The sequence below is a fragment of the Musca domestica genome, unplaced genomic scaffold, assembly GCF_030504385.1.
Source record: "Musca domestica strain aabys unplaced genomic scaffold, Musca_domestica.polishedcontigs.V.1.1 115, whole genome shotgun sequence".
Lineage (NCBI taxonomy): Eukaryota > Metazoa > Arthropoda > Insecta > Diptera > Muscidae > Musca > Musca domestica.
Window position 1 is genome coordinate 1,556,200 of NW_026712145.1, and position 25,062 is coordinate 1,581,261.

The following is a 25,062-nucleotide window of genomic DNA, read 5'->3' on the forward strand; positions in this document are numbered from 1 at the left end:
GGATCGGCAACTTGAAAGAACATTTCTATAAGAGATGATGCTTATAAAGACCCTCTCTATAAGAAAAGTGTTTTAAAAACCTCGTTTGAAGACTTATTCGTGCGTTCCCTTGATACAGGATCACCACTCCTGAAAGCTCTAACAAATGTGGATAAGAATCTTTTCGGACATATTATATAAAGCCCATTTTGCATCCTTGCTATAAACAAAGTCTACACAAATTTTCCAATCATAGAAATTGTTGTTGCGGTCCGCATTAATGCATTATCATTCATTGTTTTCACTTGGTTATCTATCGACAAACGTTCCCATCTAATGTGTGGAAAAGAATTCTTATAAGAATTTTTTTTTGGTGTGCACTGATTAACATTACACATCTGACCGATTGCAACAAAATCATCATTTGTTTTACACCCACAAAAAGTGTCATTTTGTCGCACACAGACAACTAATAATTATGATTATCATTACAAAAATTATCATGATTATTATTATGGTCGTCATCATCAGCGTCTAACAAAGTTCAGCAAACTTGGGGAGAGGTAGCAGTTGTAGCGTCCAGTCTCTTGCACATCCCACATTCATAGTTATGATCATCATCATGAATTTCATTGTCAATGGTCGACAGCGAATGCTCTACTACAATCTTTAAATAAAATCTATTTAATTTGCCAAAGAAAATTGAGGACATCAGAGATTCTCACAACCACATTTACCACTAAAAGCTCCTTTTTTGGCATCACCTCCTTTTTTTCATTTGAAACGGATTTTTCACAAAAAGTCAATTTTACATAAAATGAATAACTGATTTTAATTAGAAAAACAAAATATATGCATGACCATTAGACATAGATACGAAATAGATCCGAATTGTTAATTTTCATTTTACAAATGGGACATTTGCTATCCACCTGTATAAAATGTTTAATACATTTCTCACAAAATATATGACCACAACGGGTTGAGGTAGGCTGTTGCTTTATACAAGATTCCAAACAAATGGGACACGTGAGAGTTGTATAGGGACCGCTGGGATGTCTATAGGATTTTCTTTTTTCTTTGCCAAATGGAAATTTGCAGAATTTGATGGGTTGCGGTGCCGGCAGAGTTGTGGATACCAAAATTACATCGTCATCGGCTTCGTTTTTGTTATTGTTTACTGGGGATGTTGTTGGAGTTTCAAGACTATTTGTTAAATCAATTATGTTCGGAAGACGATGAGGTGACTTTTGGTTATTCATGTTGGAAAGGAATATGAATGGAAAACAAAAAAACTACCGGAAAATTTTTGAAAGGAAGGCAATTTGATTGGAAAAACTTATTGATATTTTTAATTTATTGTTTTTAGATTTTGAGGTGAAATTTAAATTGGAGGTAGTTCTATAAACTGCAATTAAGTATAAATACCGAAATACCAAGAAGAATGTGGTTGGGCACAAACCACAGTTTAAGGAAATTTGAACATTCCGAAGAGAAGGTGTAGGGGAAAAAATAATTGTATTTTACTATGGCCCCTTACTCACCATTTTTTTCCTTGCCACGCATTTGTCGTGACAAATCGCTAACAAACCGCATATGTTTTTGATAGTTTGGCTGAGATGTAATTCTATAAAACTTTGTTGCAATGCGTGTTTTTTTCAACAACATACAGTGGGTGTCGAAATTAAGTATGCAGAATAGCCACGATGACATGGAATCATGTGAAGGCTATTGCCGTGGACTTAAAAAGCATTTTTCCAAAGGAGATCAATGCTCGTGGATTTTAAAAAAGTATTTTTCCAAAGGAGATCAATGCTCGTGGATTTAAAAAAATATTTTTCCAATGGAATTCAATGCTCGTGGATTTTAAAAAATATTTTTCCAAAGGACATCAATGCTCATGGATTTAAAAAATATTTTTCCAAAGGAGATCAGTCAATGCTCGGGGTTATAAAAATTTTTTTTCTAAAGGAGATCAATGCTCGTTGATTAAAAAAATATTTTTCCAATGGAATTCAATGCTCGTGGATTTTAAAAAATATTTTTCCAAAGGACATCAATGCTCATGGATTTAAAAAATATTTTTCCAAAGGAGATCAGTCAATGCTCGGGGTTATAAAAATTTTTTTTCTAAAGGAGATCAATGCTCGTTGATTAAAAAAAAAATTCCAAAAGAAATCAATGCTCTGGATTTTAAAAAATATTTTTTCCAAAGGGGATCAATGCTCGTGGATTAAAAAAAAAATATTTTTCCAAAGGAGATCGATGCTCGTGGATTTTTAAAAAATATTTTTCCAAAGGAGATCAATGCCCGTGGATTTTAAAAAAATATTTTTCCAAAGGAGATCAATGCCCGTCGATTTAAAAAAAAATTCCAAAGGAGCGTAATGCTTACGGATTTTTAAAAATATTTCCAAAGGAGATCAATGCTCGTTGATTTAAAAAAAATCCAAAAGAAATCAATACTCGTGGATTTTAAAATATTTTTCCAAAGGAGATCAATGCTCGTGGACTTTAAAAAATATTTTTCCAAAGGAAATCAATGCTCGTGAATTTTAAAAAAATATTTTCCCAAAGGAGATCAATGTTTGTGGATTTAAAAAAAATATTTTTCCAAAGGAGATCAATGCTGGTGAGTTTTAAAAAATATTTTTCCAAAGCAAATCAATGCCCGTGGATTTAAAAAAATATTTTTCCAATGGAAATCAATGCTCGTGGATTTTAAAAAAATATTTTTGCAAAGGAGCTCAATGCTCGTGAATTTTAAAAAATATTTTTCCAAAGGAGATCAATGTTCGTGGATTTGAAAAAATATTTTTCCAAAGGAAATCAAAGTTCGTGGATTTTAAAAAATAAAAAATAAATATAGTAATTAAAAAATATTTTTCCAAAGGAGATTAATGCTCGTAGATTAAAAAAAAAATAAATTTAAAACGAGGACATTTTTCTAAGAGGAAGAAACAAAATACACATTATTCCCAAGAGGCTATGGATTCCGGACGTTGCGGCCAATATTAAGAGGAATTGGCCTCGTCTCCAATATTTCAGATTAAAAAGCTTGAAAGCTTGTTTGAAAAACTTTTCCAGCATTTCAGATCAATTGGCAGAGGCTGGGTAGAAATCCAAAAGGAATTTTTGGTAATAATTCTATTGTCAAGATTGGATCGTGAAAATTCGTTATTGCCATGAAAACATCTTCCTTCGACTTTTTAAAGAATATTTTTTCGAGGTCCCATTCGACTTGTTTTTTAAGGATATTTTTTTTTATCGACCATTGCAAAGTGGATTTTTTAAAGAGTATTTTTTAATTACCAGTGCAACGTCGATTTTTTAAAGAATATTTTATTTTAGAACCAGTGCTACGTGGATTTTCTAGCGAATATTTTTTAAGGACCAAAAGGAACGTGGATTTTTTAAAGAATATTTTTTAGAGGACCAAATGAAACGTGGATTTTTTAACGAATATTTTTTTGGAGGACCAGTGCAACGTGGATTTTTTAACGAATATTTTTTCAAGGACCAGTGAATATTTTTCAGAGGCCCAGAAACAATGGGGATTTTTTGAAGACTATTTTTTAAAAGGACCAGAAACAAGGTGGATTATTTAATGAATATTTTTTCAAGGGCCAGAGACAACGTGGATTTTTAAACAATATTTTTTGGAGGATCAGTGCAACGTTGATTTTTTAAATATTTTTTTTTTTCAAAGGACCAGAAAGAATGTGGATTTTTTAAAGGATATTTTCTCAAGGACTCAAGGAATGGGTATTTTTTTAAAGAATATGTTTGTGGAGGATCAAATCTAAGTGGAGATGGACCATCAATCAATAATAAATTTTAATCCTTCTCTTAATATACCCTCCACCATAGTATGAAGGGTATATTAAGTTTGTCATTCCGTTTATAACATCTCGAAATATGCATTTTAGACTCCACAAAGTATATATATTCTTGATCAGCATAATATTCTATGTCGATTTAGCGATGTCCGTCTGTCCATCTATCCGTCTGTGGAAATCACTCTAGCTTCCGAACGAAAAGAAGTAGATTGATAACTTTTTACTCAAATGTATATTATGTCTGCAGAATTTTTGGTATTGAAAATGGGCCATGTAGGTCCACGTTTTGGTATAGCCCCCATATGACGGAACCTCCCGATATTCGGTATTTTGAAGATTTTAGCAACATTATTCACCGGAATTGTTTCAAATTTGGTATTTGAAGTTCGTAATGAATACTACAGCCTATGACAGGAGATTGTCTGTGCAGTTCCACGTCTTCGTATAGCCCCCATATGAATATGGAACCTCCCGATATTCGGTATTTTGAAGATTTTAGCGACATTATTCACCGGAATTGTTTCAAATTTGGTATTTGAAGTTCGTAATGAATACTACAGCCTGTGACAGAAAATTGTCTGTGCAGGTCCACATCTTCGAATAGCCCTTATATAACGGTATCTCCCGATATTCGGTATTTTGACGATTTTAGCGACATTATTCATCGGAATTGTTTCAAATTTGGTATTTGAAGTTCGAAATTGATATTACATCTTAGGACAGAAAATTGTCTGTCCAGGTCCACGATTTCGTATAGCCCCCATATAACGGTACCTCCCTATATTAGGTATTTTGGTGATTTTAGAGACATTATTCACCGGAATTCTTTCAAATTTGGTATTTGAAGTTCGTAATGGATACTAAAGCCTCTGACAAAAAATTGTATGTGCAGGTCCATTCAGTATTTTGATGATTTTAGCGACATTATTCATCGGAATTTTTTCAAATTTGGTATATGAAGTTCGTAATGGATATTCCAGCTTAGGACAGACAATTGTCTGTGCAGGTCCACGTCTTCGTATAGCCCCCATATAACGGTACCTCCCGATTTTATGTATTTTGAATATTTTAGGTACATTATTCATCGATTTTTTTGCAAGTTTAGAATTCGAATGTTGTAATGGCTTATGACAATAGTTGCCTATGCAGGTCCATGTTGTCGTATAGACCCTAATATAAAGGTTACATTCGGTGTTTTAAAGATTTTAACAGAATTTTTAACGGATTTAATTTTTTCGAAATTTGGCAAATTCGTTCCAAATGGTGGAGGGTATTCAAAGTTCGGTCCGGCTGAACTTACAGCTTTTTTATTTATTTTTTTTTTTTAGAATCGGAAAATTTCATATGATTGTCCTGCCTTATTGTGCCCATGTGCATACTTTCTTTTGGCACTTATGGAACACAATATTTTTCCCACCCAGCCAAAGGGGTGCAGTAGACTGGGTGTGTGCGTCTGATTGTTTGTGGTTTTCCGTTGTGATGGTCTATATGATCGCGTGCCCACTTTTTAGACTTAATGTGTCAACGTTAGATGATGCTGCGGCTGGCGCAGCTACTGCCACAAAATGATTTCACTGATAATGAAGACAACGATGATGATGATGATGATGATGCCGCCGACTCTGGCAATAGAATTGATGGTGATGGTGATGGCGATGATAATGATAATGATGAAGATGATTTGTTGTTGAAATTTTTCGTGTTTTTGCTCAGCCCGAGCGTAAAGCAGATCTTGTATTCTTTTTTATTTTATACTTTTTTGTTTTATTTTATGCCTGCCTGCCGTTTGTTTTTTCTGTTTCAAATATTTTTTTGTTATTTTATTTTAGTTGTCTCGTGCACTTAATAACGTCGATGGGTCGGTTTGTTTTCCATTTGGTTCGATGCGGTACTGAAAATTAACAAAAAAAGAATTAAATATTTTTTGTTTACTTACCGAAGTGACAAACATATCGGTGGAGGTGATAAAGAAAAGGAGTTTCTTAGGAAAAAAATCAAACAAAAATATTTGAAATTTTGAAAATCCCGTAAAAAGGAAAAAGTGTGAATTTGGCAATTGAAAAAAGTGTTTAAAATTTTATTTGAAAAATATTTAAAAAAAATTAGTGAAAAAAAGATCCTTTAAATATCCATACCATGGCGGAGCAGCAACAGGAAAATCTAAATCCCTTTGGCGTAAGTCAATAATTTAATAATTTATTGTTTTTTAATAATTTTTCTCTCTTTGCTGCCAATTTGTTTTGCCCCTCCTCAAGACGACAAGTTGAACAGCTGGTTTGATGGGGGAATCCGTACTAATTTTAGATTTCAACGTTAGTTTTTATATTTTTTCTTCTTTTATTTGTTGTTATTTTCAACAACAACTACAAAAGGCGAAAATGTCATGCATGTCATGACGTACGTTATGTAATGAAGTGTGTCTGTGGGAATTTTGAAAGAGTAGCAGGTTTATATATATGTTGACAAAGTTTTCTTCACTCATTAGCGTAGAGCATCGGTATTTCATCGGCAAATAAGGTATATAACACTAGGCAACAAAGATTATGAGGATTTTTTATAAACAGGGGAAATAGACCAAAAATGGAGCTTTTTTAAAGAATATTTTTTCAAACCCAAATCGACCAATAAACGGGGGTTTTTTTAAATAATATTTTTTTAAAACTAAAATCGACCAATAAACCTGGATTTTTAAAGAATATTTTTTCAAACCCAAATCGACCAATAAACGTGGATTTTTAAAGAATATTTTCTCAAACCCAAATCGACCAATAAACGTGGATTTTTAAAGAATATTTTCAAATCGACCAATAAACGTGGATTTTTTAAAGAATATTTTTTCAAATACAAATCGACCAATAAACTTGGATTTTTAAAGAATATTTTTTCAAACACAAATCGACCAATAAACGTGGAGTTTTAAAGAATATTTTTTCAAACCCAAATCGACCATAAACGTGGATTTTTAAAGAATATTTTTTCAAACCTAAATCGACCAATAAACGTGGATTTTTAAAAAATATTTTTTCAAAAACACAAATCGACCAATAAACGTGGATTTTTAAAGAATATTTTTTCAAACTCAAATCGACCAATAAACGTGGATTTTTAAAGAATATTTTTTCGACCAATAAACGTGGATTTTTAAAGAATATTTTTTCGACCAATAAACGTGGATTTTTAACGAATTACTTTTCGACCAAAAAACGTGGATTTTTAAAGAATTACTTTTCGACCAAAAAAACGTGTATTTTTAAAGAATTACTTTTCGACCAAATAAACGTGGATTTTTAAAGAATTACTTTTTGACCAAATAAACGTGGATTTTTAAAGAATATTTTTTCGACCAATAAACGTGGATTTTTAAAGAATATTTTTTCGATTAATAAACGTGGATTTTTAAAGAATTACTTTTCGACCAAATAAACGTGGATTTTTAAAGAATATTTTTTCGACCAATAAACGTGGATTTTTAAAGAATATTTTTTCGATTAATAAACGTGGATTTTTAAAGAATATTTTTTCGACCAATAAACGTGGATTTTTAAAGAATATGATTTCGACCAATAAACGTGGATTTTTAAAGAATATGATTTCGACAAAAAAATATGGATTTTTAAAGAATATGATTTTGGACAAAAAAAAAAAAAAAAAAAATATGGATTTTTAAAGAATATGATTTCGACCAATAAACGTGGATTTTTAAAGAATATGATTTCGACAAAAAAATATGGATTTTTAAAGAATATGATTTTGGACAAAAAAAAAAAAAAAAAATATGGATTTTTAAAGAATATGATTTCGACAAAAAAAATATGGATTTTTAAAGAATATGATTTCGACAAAAAAATATGGATTTTTAAAGAATATGATTTCGACAAAAAAATATGGATTTTTAAAGAATATGATTTCGACAAAAATAAAAAAATATGGATTTTTAAAGATTTTTTTTTGCCCAAAAAACGAGGATTTTTAAAGAATTACTTTCGACCAAATAAACGTGGATTTTTAAAGAATTACTTTTCGGCCAAAAAACCTGATTTTTTTAAGAATTACTTTTCGATCAAAAACTGCTAATTATTCCAAACCCGTTCCCTTTGCTGTGGTTTCGCTAGACCAAAAAACGTGGATTTCAAAACAATTACTTTTCGACCAAAAAAAATTGGATTTTTTAAGAATGACTTTTCGACCGAAAAACGTGGATTGAAAAAAAAAATACTTTTTCACCAAAAAACTTAGATTTTTTTCGACCAAAAAATGCGGATATCTACAGAATTACTTTCCGATCAAAAAAAAAAAAAAAAACAAAAAAAAAAACATAGATTTTTAAAGAATTATTTTTCGACCAAAAAAAAGTGAGTTTTGAAAGAATTACTTTTCGACCAAAAAAAAAAAAAAAAACGTGTATTTTAAAGATACAGGGTGAGATAAAAAATTAATTTAAAATAATGAAAGCAAAAATGTCGGAAATACCATAAGCTTAGATTTCTTCGAATTAGTCACCATTGGCACGAATTATGGCCTTCAAAAGGCCAATGAAACCGTCACACGCTTCCCGAATGTTGCTCTGCGGTATTTTGGCCCATACCCGTTGAAGTGCTTGCTTGAGGTGATCGACACTTGCTTTCTAAAATATTCCAGACACAATAGGCCAACAGAAGAGTATCCGGAGATTTTGGTGGCCATTGTGCGCTGAAAATGAAGCGAGGAACCTCATTTCGTAACCATTCTTGGGTGGTGTGTGCTGAGTCCGATGTTGCTGAGTCCTTTTGGAATGACCAAGGTTTGCGGCCAAAATGTTTGCGTGCCAAATACACACTTCAGAATAGTTTCGCGATAATATTTGGCATTTATTCTGATGCCACGGTCAATTAATACGAGTGGAGAGCGACCATCGTCCGTTATGGCGACGCACATCATCACCATGACCGCCGGCGCTTAAGTTCTGGTGCCCAACTGAAGGTGCACATTTTCAGCTGACCTCTTTGGTAAGTGAACACGGTCATTTTGTTTGTTTACAATTTGCTGGACAACGAATGTTTTCTCATCGGAGACGGAGAAAACCAAATTCGGCAGTTCACCACATTCGGCCAAGCGAAGCAACTCTTTAGCTCTTTTCAGTCTATTTTCTTTCAGTTTCGGTGTAAGTTCTTGCACTTTTTGGAATTTCAATGGCTTTACCCCGAGCTCATTTTTCAATATTTGCCGATATGTTCAGCTCACGAGCCATCCTTAGGCCACTTCGACGCATGTTTCGATCAAGTCGCTTTTTTACTTTTCGAACCATTTCTGCTGTCACTGGAATAATTTTAATAGCTGTCGGACGAGTGGCTTAGGTATGAAGCAGTCTGAAGTTGGTTGCAATTTTTTCATCTCACCCTGTATATTTTTAATCAAAAATATATTTTCGACCAAAACATTTAATTTTTTGAAAATAATTTTTTTGTAGCACATTGTCTTTTTCATCTGCCATCCTTAATCCCAATATCTCTCGAACATCATTATTTCAATAATTTAAAATGACTTTTGAAATTGTTTTGATGCAATTTTCTTCTTTTGGCCAGAAAACAAAACAAATGATTCGCTTAATTCTTTGTTGGCAAAGGTAGGTAGGTACTTTGCCGCTATTTTGTCAATTATCCGCTTTCGGAAATAATTTTCAAACAAAATTTCCCAGCATTTTGATCAATTATGTCGTATGATTGGCACTTGGCTGTCAGTACGTCGGTCTCTCCCTCTTCGTGGTCTTCCTTAAATGTGTCGGTAAACGAACTGCCTGCTGCTGTTGGTCGTCGGTGTAGGATTGGTGTTTATTTTTGGTCGCCCGATATAAATAAAAGAACAACAAATTTTTCATTTGAAAATTTTCATAATTTTTCCTTTGTTTTTCTTCAACCGAGAACTGCTGAGAGGTGCTGGGGGGAGGGGTGGTGTTATGGCTATACTGCATAAATATTTGAATTTTTTTGATGTTCTCTTTGTAAATTCTTTTTTTTTGTCACACTTTGTTGGTTGCCAAAAATTATTACGCCTAAATTATGGCGATATTTTCGCCCAGATATCATTCGGTTATAACTTTTTTATGGAGGGAATTTTTTATGTGTGGACAGATTTTTTTTGTTTTTGGCAAAAAATACAAATTCTCGGGGGAATTGGAGGCTTTAATTTGGTTTTTTAATTTGCCAAAAAAAATAAATCACAAGAGATCCTGTGGGTCTTTGAAACAAACATCTTTTCTAAACACTGCAAGTTGATTGGACCGGTTCAATGGGTTAGTTTGGGTCCATGAAAAAATCCTTAAAAAAATCCGCATTTACCTCTTTTTATACCCTCAGCGCCATATGGCCGCAGAGGGTATATATCTTTGATAAGGCCAAAAGATGCCTCTTTGATATAACGGTTTTAGACCTTCACTTTGGACCAACTCTGTTTCAGGACATTTGGAGTCAATCTAGGGGGGGTGTCCGTCTATATATCTGGCTGGATGGTGCTCGGGAAAACTCTTGAAGGGAATATTATTATCAGAATATTATTATCAAACTTACATCGAGTTCGGAGATGGGCAATATTGGTCCACTCCTTCAGGAACCTCCCCCAAAAAAACGTTAACATTTCCACCAAAGATAATTTGCCTCACAGAACAAGAAAAGATTACCAGATTTTGTGTAAACTTTCCAAATCCTTATATTTGTGTCAGTGCTGGGTCTGGTGTGAAAATGGACAATATCGGGCCACTCCATCAAGTACGTCTCCCTCTTTAAGGGTCAAAATTTAAAATAACCATCACGAGTCCGATTTGAAAATTCAAATTTTTTTCATATCCCAATATTTCTACCAAATCAATCTTTGCATGAAAATGAAACAGATCAGACCACTCTTCCTGGACCACTCTTACCTGGACAATATCGGACCACTCAATCAATTACCTACCCCACAAAGGGTTAAGATTTTGAAAAATTATAACTTCTATAAAATGGGAATTAACAGGTCCAATTGTGTTGAAATTTCTCACATCCCAATATTTTTATTAAACCAACATCTGGTGTAAAGATGGTAGATATAGGTCCACAACTTCTGGTACCTTCCCCTCAAAGGGGTTAAAATTTTGAATAACCAAAACGTTCATAAAATGCGAAACAAGCACCCGATTACTTTCAAACTCGACACATCCCAATATTTCTATCAATACAAGATCTGGTGTGAAGATGGTAGATATAGACACACTCCTTCCGGTACCTCCCACAGAAAGGGTTAAAATTTCGAATAACCAAAACGTTCATAATATGCGAAACAAGCATCAGATTCCTTTCAAACTCGACACATCCCAAAATTTTTATCAACACAAGATCTGGTGTGAAGATGGGATGTATCGGCCAACTCCTTCTGGTACCTCCCACACAACGGGTCAACAATTTTGAATAACCAAAACGCTCTTAATACGCGAAATGAGCATTCGATTCCTTTCAAACTCAGCACATCCTAATATTTCTGTCAACACAAGATCTGGTGTGAAAATGGAATATATCGGTCAACTCCTTCCGGTACCTCCCTCACAAAGGGATCAAAATTTTGAATATCCATGAAGCTTTTAAAACGCGAAATTATTCCATTCAGACTTGCCACATCTCAATATTTATGTCAGCACAAGATCTGTTATAAAAATGGTAGCGGTCGGACCACACCTTCTGGTACCTCCCCCACAACGGGTCAAATTATTGAATAATCAAAACGAGCATAAAATCCGAAATAAGTATCCGACTCTCCTAAAATTTGACAAATCCCAATATTTCTACTAACACAAGATCTGGGATGTATCGGTCAACTCCTTCTGGTACCTCCCTCACAAAGGGGTCAAAATTGTGAAAAACCGTTACGCTCATAAAACGACAAATTTAACATCCGATTTCATTCAGACTTGGCACATCTCAATATTTCCATTAAACAAGATCTGTTATAAATATGGTATCGGTCGGACCACACCTTCTGCTACCTCCTCCACAACGGGTCAAATTTTTAAATAACCAAAACGAGCATAAAATCCGAAATAAGCCTCTGGTTCTCTTCAAATTTCACACATCTCATTATTTCTACTAACACAAGATCTCCTGTGAATATGTGATATATTGGAGCACTGCTCCTGGTACCTCCCTCACAAAGGGGTAAACATTTTGAATAACCATGCAGCTCATAAAACGCGAAATTAACATTCGATTTCATTCAGACTTGCCATATCTCAATATTTCCATCAACACAAGATCTGTTATAGAGATGGTTGAGATCGGACCACACCTTCTGGTACCTCCCCCACAACGGGTCAAAATTTTGAATAACCAAAACGAGCATAAAATCCGAAATAAACATCTGGTTCTCTTCAAATCTCACACATGTCATTATTTCTACTAACACAAGATCTCCTGTGAATATGTGATATATTGGAGCAATGCTTCTGGTACCTTTCCCACAAAGAGATAAAAATTTTGATTAACCATGAAGCTCATAAAACGCGAAATTGGCATCCGATTTCATTCAGACTTGGCACATCTCAATATTTCCATCAACACAAGATCTGTTTAAGGTTTTTAAATGCAGTTTTTTTTTTTTCAAAAAAATAGGACAATTTAAACAATTTTCACCCGAATATTAACCATTCTTTTCCCTTAACCCTTTCGCTACAAGTTTTTACTGGGTTGCTAAAAAAATCGAATTTTTTGGATTTCTACTATTATTTGCTGTGTAAATAACAATCAATACTTACATTTTAAAAATTTTAATCCTAAATGTGTTTTTCAGAATGTATCCATATGGATACAAAAGTACTGAGTGGTAAATAAAAATGCTGGTATGTTATTTTATTTAATTATTGAAATTTTATTTTTATTAGTAGTTTTGAAATACAAAAGTAATTTTTTGATTAAGAGCAAATTTTGCTTTATGTAGAAACTAAAACAAGTAAAAATATAATTCATATCATTACAATAAAATAACACAAAATAAATTATTAATCCATATTTAATATATAAAGTATAATCTGAAAAGAAAAAATTATTCACTTCACATGATGGTATTGCTTAAAGCAGTTTCTCGATCCATTGGGAATGCACAGGAAAATATTGCACTTTGAACATTTAAATCGTGTTTGTCCTTTACATCCTTCGACTTTACATCTACCTTTATTTGTCATGTGTTCTGGCCAATGCTGATAACCGTCATATCGAACAGAATTTGAAGGTGTGGCTTGACGTTTCCTCTTGAGGGTCATTGCGTTAGTTGAAGATTCTTCATTTTGGCATAATGTTGGGCGTCCACGCTCACGAGAACTTGCCTGCTGCTTTGATCGAGCTAAAAGGCCATCAGCAATATCATTTCGAAAGCACAGTAAGTCCACATGCTGATTTTTCATATTATTTTTCTCGTGGTCCATTCTATATTCTAACCACGAGTTACATACAACCAAATCAATAAAGTGGTCAAATATTTTCAGAGTCCACTTTCCAGTTCTAATCGAAATTCTATACAACGAAAGAAGAAAATCCATTTTATCTACTCCTCCCATATTCTTGTTGTACTCTGATACAATGTGTGGTTGTGTTACATTAATACTTTTCTTTTTTTCAACACAAAATCGGGACACTTTATTAATGGGCTCATGGCCATGAATTGATGACACGAGTTGCACAATTCCTCCATCAAGCCATCGAAGAAGAAAAATATTATCTGTTCTTTCTACTCGGTAGTCAAAACTACCACGTCCTTCTTTTTTCAAATCCTTTTCAGATTTTAATTCAACTTTGCCGACTCTATTTCCTCTTATAGTACCAGTAGCCCAAATTCCTTTATGCCGTAAATATAATAACAAATTAAGAGTCGTAAAATAATTATCAAAATATAGTTTATGATTCTTTTCCTCTGGAACAGTTTTTACAAGATGAATTACAATATCAGAACAAAAACCTAGCCCTTCGCCTGATAGTATTGTTCCTTTTCCCTGATATATCTCAAAATCATAAACTATACCCTTTGAACTGCATAGGCAAAATATTTTCATTCCCCATTTGATGGGTTTTTTAGGCATATACTGTCTCAATGAAGTTCTTCCCTTAAAAGGGACCATCATTTCATCCACACAAAGATTTTCATCTTTTGGAATATGATAAGACTTTTTTGTGAACATATTTATTATAGGACGAACCTTAAAGAGCTTGTCGTCTGCTGGTTGGTCTACTGTAAACTTTAAATTATTTCGCAAAGAATGAAATCTATTCTTGCTCATATTTTCTGGGAATGATGGTATTACGGTGCCCATTTCCAATACATATCCAAACGCGGATATCCAATGGTACCAATCAGTATTTCTAGAGCTATAAAATTTATTAGTTCATCCTTTGATAAATTTAGAGACTTTCCACATTTAGCCATTGATGCATGGTTTGTTGAATATACTATTTGTTGAAGGAAGTCTTCTGTAAAGTACTCCGAGAAATACTCGACAGGCGATTTCATATTTTTTTTGGGATATGTTTCAGAAAATGAAGTATCTTGGTTAGCCAAATTATCTTTTTTCCAGCGAAATTGTGCAGCCTTTTTATGTGGAAAACGTGGAGTTTCGGAAATTATTGGACTCTCTTTAACGGTTACCTCTGCTGCAAGACGTTCCTCGATCTCAATAATTCCATCGCCTGCATCGTTATCGTTATCAACATAGATATCTTGTAAGATAATTTCATATGGACCTTCTCTTGAAAGAGCTGTTATTATTTTCAGAAGCATTGTACAAGTTGCTTATAAGTTCAGATTTTTCCGATTCATCCGAAATATCCGAATCATCAAAATTGGTTAAAATTTTTTCAATTTCAGAATTTTTAAGCCTGTTTGCCATTTTTTATGTTTTAATATTGTATGAGTGCAGAAAAATAACGTCTGTATCGTATCAACATCAAATGCAAAATGATTTGCGTGGATAATGTTTACTACCACAACTCTCGTTTGTATCCATATGGATACATACAATTTTAAAAAATCGGCAGAGCTTTCCTTTGTTTTAAAATCAAAAATTATAAATGGCGAAAGATAAAATAAACGTTGCTCTTTATAACTGTTAAGTTGTAGAAAAAATAATATTGGTATTTATGCATGTATTTTGCAAAATAAAATAACCATTTTTACGAAAAAAAAAAATACGGAAAAAATTGTTTCTATTAAATTGCTATATTTTTGTCAGTTTTGTTAAGAATAACTACAATTTATTTTGAAACTTGTTAAGAAAGCCTCAAATAACAAGTATTTGTATATACTTAGGCCAAAACATCGATTCCGAAATTGCAAGATGAGTTTAAAGTTCAATGTATCCATATGGATACAATGGAGCGAAAGGGTTAACTAAATTGCTATGTTTCTAAATTTCAGAGAACCAATTTTTTTTTTGCTACAACAAATTTCTCAGCCCACAATAAATAGTGGTTTATTCATTTTCCAGTCTATTCCGAATAATCCATCACCTCCCACAAACGGAATGTCAAGACGTTGGCGAAAAATCACCTCTGTCAGTTGTTAATTTAATTCCTGTGTCATTTATTAATTTTTTCCAACGAAATTTAAATGTCTTTTCTTTAATTCCATCTGAGTTGCAGATCTTCGTCATCCTCATCATCGTCGGTTTGGCCATAAAGTGAGACCCACATTCACCGGCCAAACGATATTTACATAGACCTCAGAGTAAAGTAAATATTTGCAAAGAAAATAAAAAAATGTAAATAAATAGCGGGTGGAAGATCACCGTTGCCCACGCCTCTCTCCCTTTCTCTCTCTTACTCACAATGTTGACTGATTCAAATGAAATGTTGTTTTCTCCCCCTCATCAAACAATTCTCCTCTCTCTCTCTCTGAGTGATTATTTGCGAAATCATTTGTTTGAGAAGTCAGGCATTTTATTGCCTCAATGTATTTGGAATTATTGGTCATTTGTTGTTTCGGTTTTCGTGTTTTGTTTAAATTGTTGAAAATAATTTCTTTGTCATTTGTGATAATTAATTAATAAATAAATGGAAATGAGTAATTAATTAACCAAACGGACAAAAGGTACATATTGGTGCATATTTATTCTAATTTGAGACGGAAGGCAGTAAACAAATATTGTTGAAAGATCCAAATTGGAATATGTTTTTAAAATTTTTACAAAACATTTAAAATATAAATTGGAAAAAATATTTATAAAAAAACATTGAAAAATTTTTTTTTTGCAAAATTAAGGAATAAGAAAAAAATACAGAAAACGTCAAAATTGAAAAAGAATTAAATATGGAAATCTACGAACAAAAAAAAAAAATAAAAAAAATGTTTAGAAAATCCAAAAGTATGAAATAAATTACAAAAAAAAAAAAAATAAATAAATAAAAAATAAAATCAAAATTGAAAAATATTAGAAAGCACACGAATAAAAAATAAATTTAAACAAATTTAAAATTAAAAAAAAAAAATAAATAAATGTTGAAAATCCAAGAGTAAGAAAATAATGTTACAAAACAAGTAAAACAACCTATAAGTTCGTCTGGGCCGAACTTTGAATACCACCACTTGGAAAGAATTTGGCCATTTTCAAAAAAAAAAAAAAAAAAAAAATCCGTTAAAAATTCTGTTAAAATCTTAAAAATACCGAATGTAGCCGTTATACATCATCAAAATACCGAATATAGGGAGATACTATTATATGGGGATATACCAAAACGTGGACCTGCACAGACAATTTTCTGTCAGAGGCTCATCGAAATACCGAATATCGGGAGGTACCGTTATATGGACCTATAAGAAGACGTGGACCTGCACAGACAATCTCCTGTCATAGGCTGTAGTATCCATTACGAACTTCAAATACCAAATTTGAAATAATTCCGGTGACTAATGTCGCTAAAATCATCAAAATACCGAATATCGGGAGATACCGTTATTTGGGGGCAATGCGAAGACGTGGACCTACCCATTTTTAATACTAAAAGTCCTAGACATAATGTACATTTCAGTAAAATTTTATCAACCTAATTCATTTTGTTCGGAAGCTATAGTGACAGGACGGGCGGATAGACGGACGGACATCGCTAAATTGATCAAGAATAGCTTGTGGGGTCTAAAATGTAAACAAACTTAATATACCCTCCATATTATGACGGAGGGTATAAAAATCAAAATTAAAAAATCTGAAAAAAAAAAAACAAAGCTAAAATATATCAGTCGGTTTTACCGAAAGATGTATACCCTCATCCGATATTTGTTTATTTTTACTTGCGTTTTGAATATTCCAAATTTTGATCTTTTATGGAGGAGATTCCGAAGGAGTCCAACATTTTTTTCCAATTTTATGCCAATAATTGTTAATAAAAATTTTAATCTTTTGTGGGGGAGATAACAGAAGGAGTGGACCGATAAATTCCATATTTACATCAGACCTCCGGTTGAGCGAAATATTTAGATACATCAATTTTGAAAAGAATTGCTGATTTGTTCCGTAATGTATGCGAGATATAAATATTGAAATTTATTTTGTGGAGGAGGTTATCCAAAAATGTAACACCTTTAATGGGGGAGCTACCAGAAGGGGTGGACCGATATCCATCATTTTCACACCAGATCTTGTGTTAATAGATATATTGGGATGGCCCAGATCGAAAGGAATCGAATGCTAATTTTCCATTTTATGAGAGTTATAATTATTCCAAATTTTGACCCGTTGTGGGGAAGGTAGCAGAAGAAATTGACCGATATATTCCGTCTTTAAAGATTTTGTGTAGGGCTGTGTGAAATACAAAGAGAGTTGGATGCTTGATTCGCGTTTTATGGGCGTTTTGGTTGGATTTTTTATGGAGGAGGTACTAGTAGGAGTTGACCGACACATATACCACCTTCACAGCATATCTTGTGTAAGTAGAAGTATTTGAATGTCCGAATTTTAGAATGAATCGCTTCATATTTCGAATTTTAAGAGAGTTTTGGTTATTCAAAGTGTTAACCCCTTCTGTGAAGGAGGTAACAGAAAAAGTGGACCTATATCTACCATCTTCGCTACAGATCTTGTGGCAATAAAATTCTAGCGAATGTGCGGAATTTGAAAGGAATTGGATGCTCATTTCGCGTTTTATAATCTCCATGGTAATAGTTGACCCCTTTGTGGGGGGTCCCACTAGGTGTTGGCCGATATATCCCATCTTCACACCAGATCTTGTGTTGATAGAATAAAATGTTAGGATATGCTGAGTTCAAAAGGAATTGGACTCTTATTTAACATTTTATAGGAGTTTTAGTTATTCAAAATATTTTCCTGATAGTGTGGACCGATTTTGCCTATCTCCGAACTCGATTTAAGTTTGAAGATTATACTACGATGTACCATGTTTGGAACAAATCAGTTACTCTCTTCGAGGGTTATAGTGCGCACCACCCAGCCAGACAGACAGATGGACAGACGGACATCCTTAGATCGAGACTCCAGATGCCCTGAAAGAGATTTGGGCCAAAGAGACTTAGAGTATTAAACCGTTATTTCGATGAGTCACGTTTTGGCCATATCGATCATATACAGATTGAGATGAAAAAACTGTAACCAACTTCAGACTGCTGTCATTTCAAAGCTACTCGTCCGACAGCTGTTAAAATTATTCCAGTGACAGCTTATTATATTGTTTACAAGCGTACAAAAGCATTCTGGTGAGAATTTTCCAGAAAAAAAGTTATTCGTGGTTCGGAATTCAAGCGTGGTAGTGTGATTTCTTTATATTTGGCTGGAAAACCACCAATCAAGTGGCTATCATTTGAGCACTCCAGCATTTAAATGTGAATAAGTCTTTTGTGTCTCGTACCATCGTCTTTTGTGTCTCGTAGCGTAGCCCCAAGTCAAGGAAGTGGGCGGAAATGGACGGAAAACAGCAACGTCAGCAGAAATGGTTCGAAAAGTAAAGAAGTGGCCGAAAAATGGCTCGTGAGCTGAACATATCGCAATATTCCGTTCGGCAAACATTGAAAAATGAAAAATGGGCTCGGGGTAAAGCCGTTGGAATTTCAAGAAGTGCAAGAACTTACACCGCATCAGAAAGAAAATAGACTCAAAAGAGCTAAAGAGTTGCTTTGCTTGTCCGAAAGTGGGGAACTGCCGAATTTGATTTCCCCCATTGAGAAACCATTCATTGCTCAGCAGTTTGTAAACAACAACAAAGAGGTCAGTTGAAAATGTGCACCTTCGGTTGGCCACCAGAACTCAAGCGCCCGCCATGTTGATGTTATGGACCGCCATTACAGCCAATGGCCGCTCTCCACTCGTATTAATCGACCGTGGCATCAGAATAAATGCAGAATATTATCGCGAAAATATTCTGGAGAGTGTATTAAAGCCTTGGGCATGCAAACATGTTGGTCGCAGACCTTGGACATTCCAACAGGACTCAGTACGCGCAACCCAAGAATGGTTAAAGAATTAGGTTTCTCGCTTCATTTCCAGCGCACAATGGCCACCAAAAACTCCTCCATAACAAACGATGGTCGCTCTCTGGTCGTATTAATCGACCGTGGCATCAGAATAAATGCCGAATCTTATCGCGAAAATATTTTGAAGGGTGTATTAAAGGCTTGGGCACGCAAACATTTTGGCCGCAGACCATGGACATTCCAACAGGACTCAGCCCCATCGCACTCAGCACGCGCCACCCAAGAATGGTTACAAAATGAGGTTCCTCACGTCATTTCCAGCGCACAATGGCCACCAAAATCTTCGGATACCAATTCGTTGGACTGGACTATTGTGTCTGGAGTATTTGGGAAAGCACGGTTGGCACTAAAAAATACCAATCGATCACCTCAAGCAAGCGCTACGCCTGGAATTGGCCAAAATACAGCAGAGCAACAATCGGGCAGCATGTGAAGGTTTTTATTGGCCGTTTGAAGGTCATAATTCGTGCCAAAGGTGACCAATTTGAACGAATCTAAAATTTTTCTAATATTTGAAGATATTTCCGACATTAAAAAAAAAAAATAAAAATTATGAGTTCGACTTTTTTGCAGTTTTTTTATCTCACCCTGTAGAAAAAATAATTGTAATGTTTTCAATTTAAACTTCTTATTGTTTATTGTTTCATCCCCATAAAATAGGTGTTGATGTATTTCACAAATTTAAAAAAAGGGACCAGCCAACAAAATATGCAATTCCCTTAGCATTTTCTAAACACCAAGGCCAGTAAACCCTGAAGGACACTACCAAATACCACCATCCATGCCAATCTGAATTCCCCCTCCATCTTCATAGATTTTAAACAAAAACACCTTCCTATCATATTTCCCAAAAATGTGGCAGACCAAAAAAATTCTTTGCATTCATTTACCTCACGGCATTTCTCATCATTTATTTGTGGCATTTTGGGTTAATAAGCCACACCGCCGTCGACTATCAGTGGAGCATATCTTTAGAGCAGCAGCACCCAGTTAGCTGATATCTTTTTTTTATGGCAACTGGCAAAACTTTTATGATGCCGATTTGCATTTGCAGTTATGGTCCGTGGCAGGCACGGCCTGAAACAATGTTTTATGAGGTGAGATGCTGATGAAAAATTTAAATTTTCTGTCTCGCCTAGAGAGGGTAATTTGAGTTTTTTATTAGATTTTTTTACGAAGAGAAAAAATTAGAAAAATAAGAAATTTTAATTTTGTAGAAATTTTTTAATATTCCAGGCCGTATGAGTGATGGTAATTGAAAATATCAATCATTCGCCATTGTTAAAGGAATTGTTGCAAGTATTTTCTGTAGGCCAGTTAATTCGTTTTTGATGACCTGCCAAGTCATGGATTTCAGAAAAAAAAATATTTTATTTTCTAACGATCTGCTAAGTCGAGGATTTTTTTCAAGAATTACTGCCTGGAGTTATCCCAAGAATTTCATTTAAAAAAAAAATTATTCAATTTTTTAAATTATTTTCTGAAGTCGTGTATTTTTAAGATTTTGTAGATATTTTGGATTTTTTAAATTATAATTTTCTGAATATCTCCTAAGTCCCAAACTTTTTAAAAAAATATTTTGGATTTTTTAAATATTAATTTTCTGAATTTCTCCAAAGTCCCAGACTTTTTAAAATATTTTTTAAGCTATATTCTAATTGTTGTGATTTTTTTTAATATTTTGTAAAGTCGTGAATATTTGAAAAAAAATTTTAAAGTCGTGGATATTTGCAAAATAACTTGTCATATATTTTACACAAAATATTTTCTATAAATCGGGTTTTTATTCCATTCATGGTGGATTTTATCGAAAATATTTTTTCAAGCCATGATTTGTGACATTAAAATTTTTTTATTATTTTTTAAATATTTTTTTAAGTCAAATTTTCAAAAATCTCAAACTATTATTTTTTATGTCTTTATGTTTGTAACAGGCAAAAGAAATCGAGATAGACCCATAGTTCCTGTTGATGATCTGCATAGAATCACATTCTGAGTCGATTTATGCATGTCCGTCCGTCTGTCCGTCCGTCCGTCTATCTGTCCAGTTCGCATTTATTGCCCTATCCAGATGAAATTTTACACAAATCATTTGTTTGGCCCAAGGACCAACCCTATTGAAATTGGAGATAATCGGTCAAAATTTAGATATAGCTCCCATATATATCTTCGTCCGATTTGCTTTTTATTGTGCACCAAACGTGTAATATCAGCCCGAATATTAGGGAATTTTGCACATACAACCAAATTAGGCCTGAAAATAAGTATGCCAAATTTGATCGAAATCGGTTCAGATATAGCTATAGCTCCCATATATACTGTTCATCCGATTTGTTATTTTTGTCCTCCACAGCCGTAATATGCACTCTGTAACAACAACATTTGGGGAAATATAGCAAATACAGCTCAGAAATACATTTGCTAAATTTTATCGAGATCGGTTCAGATTTAAATATAGCACCCATATATAACTTCGTCCGATTTAACTTTTATTGTATACCAAACGTCTAATATTTGTCCAAATGGGATGGAATTTGGCACTTACGACCGAATTGAGTCTAGAAGCTAGTATGTCAAATTCGGTGAAGATTGGGGTTCAGATATAGCTATAGCTCCCATATATACTGTTCATCCGATTTGTTATTTTTGTCCTCCACAGCCGTAATATGCACTCTGTAACAACAATATTTGGGGAAATATAGCAAATACAGCTCAGAAATACATTTGCTAAATTTTATCGAGATCGGTTGAGATTTGGATATAGCTTCCATATATAACTTCGTCCGATTTACCTTTTATTGTACACCGAACGTGTAATGTTAGCCCAAATGGGATGGAATTCGGCCCTTACGACCGAATTGAGTCTAGAAGCTAGTATGTCAAATTCGGTGAAGATCGGTTCAGATATAGCTATAGCTCCCATATATACTGTTCATCCGATTTGTTATATTTGTTACCCACAGCCGTAATATGCACCCCGTAACAACAATATTCAGGGAAATATATCAAATACAGCTCAGAAATATCTTTGCCAAATTTTATCGAGATCGGTTCCGATTTGGACGTAGCTCCCATATATATATCTTTATCTGATTTCAAATTAATTGTGCACCAAAGACCGAATTTAAAAGATAGAAATGCTTCGGCATATTTAGTCCTTTGAACTTTAAATTATAATTATTATCATAGCGTGTATGATTGAATTCTCCCATAGAAACTTTTAATTGTTATGCGGAGCTCTAATAAATTAGCAAAGTGGTGTAGGTTATCATAAAGTCGGCCCTGCCCGACTTTAAGTCTATCTTTACTGGCTATTAATTTTTGGAATGGATTTTTTTTTTTAATTTTTTGTGGTATATTTTTTTATTAATTTCAATATTTTTTGATAATTTTTTTTTTGAAACCACTATTTATTTTTTTTTTTTTTTTGAATTTTTTTCATTCTGATTTTTAATATTAAAAAAAAAAATTGAAATAATTCACAATCATATCCCCCCACACGTATACGTGCCGTCATTACGCATACGCGCCCTACCCACGTAAAAAAATGTGCATGCATAGCCAAACATTTTGTTTTTTTTTTTTTTAATAATCTTCCAAAAATGAACAGAAAAACAATATTTGCCTTGATTTTATTATTTTTTTCCTTTTTTTCAATTAACATTTGAACTTGTTCAGGCGATTTTTTATTGACCGAAAATTTGTAAATTAAAAATTAAATTGCAATTTTATTGGTGTGTGGTGGTGGATATGTCTGTCGTGGCGATAACCCGCAACAACAACAAAAATAATAACCCAAACAAATGACTAACCAAATGGAAACAATTTATCTCACTTTCGAGTTCATATGGTTGATGAATTTACCCGGCTGTCTGAATGACTGCTAGGCTGTCGGATTGGATGACTTCGTTCTCTCAACGCAACCATATTTCCAAGGCATAAATCTTGGCATCAAGATTTATAATAGCCTTCCCACTGCGGCGCAAATATCCAAGGAGTAGGAAAGAAGTATCAAAAAAGAAGCACAGAGACAACAAACGACACCAAACGGCTCTAGAAGCAAATACGAAAAAATTAATAACAACTGCAAACAACCATAACGAACGATCTCGAGGAACGATATATCTGCCATAGCAGATATATATTTTTCAACAAAATTAAATGCAGGGCAACCGCAAATAAATGACAAACATAGAAAACAAACAATTCAAATATAACCACCATAAAAACACTCTTAGATCTCCTCGAAAAAGAGTTAAAGAGAAGAGAGCTAAGAGACAAAGTAGGGGAATAACAAAATATGTTTCCTATAAGAGAACATTTACTGTATTAAAAAATCAAAACCAAAGAGACAATTGTGTTTTGAGTTTCAACAGGAGTTTTTCGGAAGAGAATAAGAGAATAAAAATAGCGCTGCTCAAGAAAAAAATATATCTTTCAAGTCAAATTTCTCTTTGCTTATTTAAATCAAGAACAAAACAATGTTGAATAATTATTTTTACAAATATTTTTTATTATTTATTATTTATTTTTTATTTATTATACTATTTTAATATGTTTAAAAACAATTAAATGAAATCGGAAAATATTAAGAAAAACAGAATTTTAATTTTCTCTTAAATTATCTTTTTTTTCGGTTCATGTTCTAAAACACGGTTTTGAGCAGGGTTGATAAAAACAACACATTTTTTCAGAGCAATGATATTGAGAGAAAATATTTGAATTTATCGATCTCTTAAGAGAAAACACAAAAAAACATAATGATTTTTGCACCAATGATTTCCGTCATGCCGGTTGTTTACGAAAGAGGACGAATTTTTATAGCATCAATGCAGGGTTGCCATTTATTTAAACACTCAATATGGCCCCTTGAAATAGCCGCCGCAAAGCCATATATTTTTTTGAGAATTAAATCTTTTATAAAATTCAAAAAGAGTATTTGATCTGTTTGAAATTTTGAAGACTGTAATATTTATATCAGACTTGTGTCTGGTACCTTAACATCGACCTACACTTCATCTACTATTTCCTAGACAATTTTCGAGCTTTTTTAATTTTTAAAGGTTTTAAATTTCTATTTAGGAGACCTTAAAAATGTTTGAAAAATTAAAAACAAAAAAAAAAAAAAAAAAAACAGAAAATCATGTAAATGGATTTTTTGTTTTTTTTTTTAATGTCTCAAACATTTTTAAGGACTCCTAAATAGAAATTTAAAACCTTTAAAAATTAAAAAAGAATAAATAAAATAAAAATCCATGTCTTGAAATGACATAAAGAAATGTTCAAAATAAAAAGAAAAAACTTGGAATAAATTCAAAAGCTTAACAACAAATATTCTTCAATTTTAAAAGTTTTGTTTTTTTATTTTTATTTTTTGAAATAAAAAAAAAAAAACAAAAATTTTTTAAATCGAAGAATATTTGTTTTTAATTTTTATTAATTTTTATTTTTTGAAATTAAAAAAAAAACAAAACTTTTCAAATCGAAGAATATTTGGTTTTAAACTTTTGATTTTATTCCAAGTTTTTTCTTTTTATTTTGAAATTTTTTTATGTCATTTCAAGACGTGATTTTTTATTTAATTTTTGAAATGTAAATGGATTTTTTGTTCTTATATTTTAAACAATTTTAAAGGTCCCCAAAATTGAAATTTAGAAACAATATTTTGATTTTTGCAGGTTTTTTCTTTTTTTTAATTTAAATGGATTTTCTAAAACAAATTTTGTGAATATTTGAAAATTTGAAAGATTCACAAAATATTTTTAGAAAATCCATTTAAATT

At 32.9% G+C, this 25,062-nt stretch overlaps 2 protein-coding genes across 3 annotated transcripts in view; one reads left to right on the top strand and one right to left on the bottom strand.

Annotated features, from left to right (window-relative positions):
- LOC101888654 (calcium-binding protein E63-1) overlaps positions 1 to 25,062 on the top strand; it is a 233,132-nt gene that overhangs the window by 510 nt on the left and 207,560 nt on the right. The window contains exon 1 of one of the 2 annotated variants that reach the window (XM_059132211.1): positions 5,919 to 5,993. The exons of the other annotated variant lie outside the window; for it this stretch is intronic. Within the exon in view, the coding sequence (XP_058988194.1) occupies positions 5,955 to 5,993 (39 nt within the window). The 5' untranslated portion in view covers positions 5,919 to 5,954. Of the gene's footprint in view, positions 1 to 5,918; positions 5,994 to 25,062 lie in introns of those variants that run through there. 2 annotated transcript variants of the gene reach the window in all.
- LOC131807179 (E3 ubiquitin-protein ligase RNF4-like) lies at positions 792 to 1,313 on the bottom strand. The gene has a single exon (XM_059132216.1). The coding sequence runs from the start codon at positions 1,239 to 1,241 to the stop codon at positions 843 to 845; it is 399 nt and encodes a 132-aa protein (XP_058988199.1). The 5' UTR covers positions 1,242 to 1,313; the 3' UTR covers positions 792 to 842.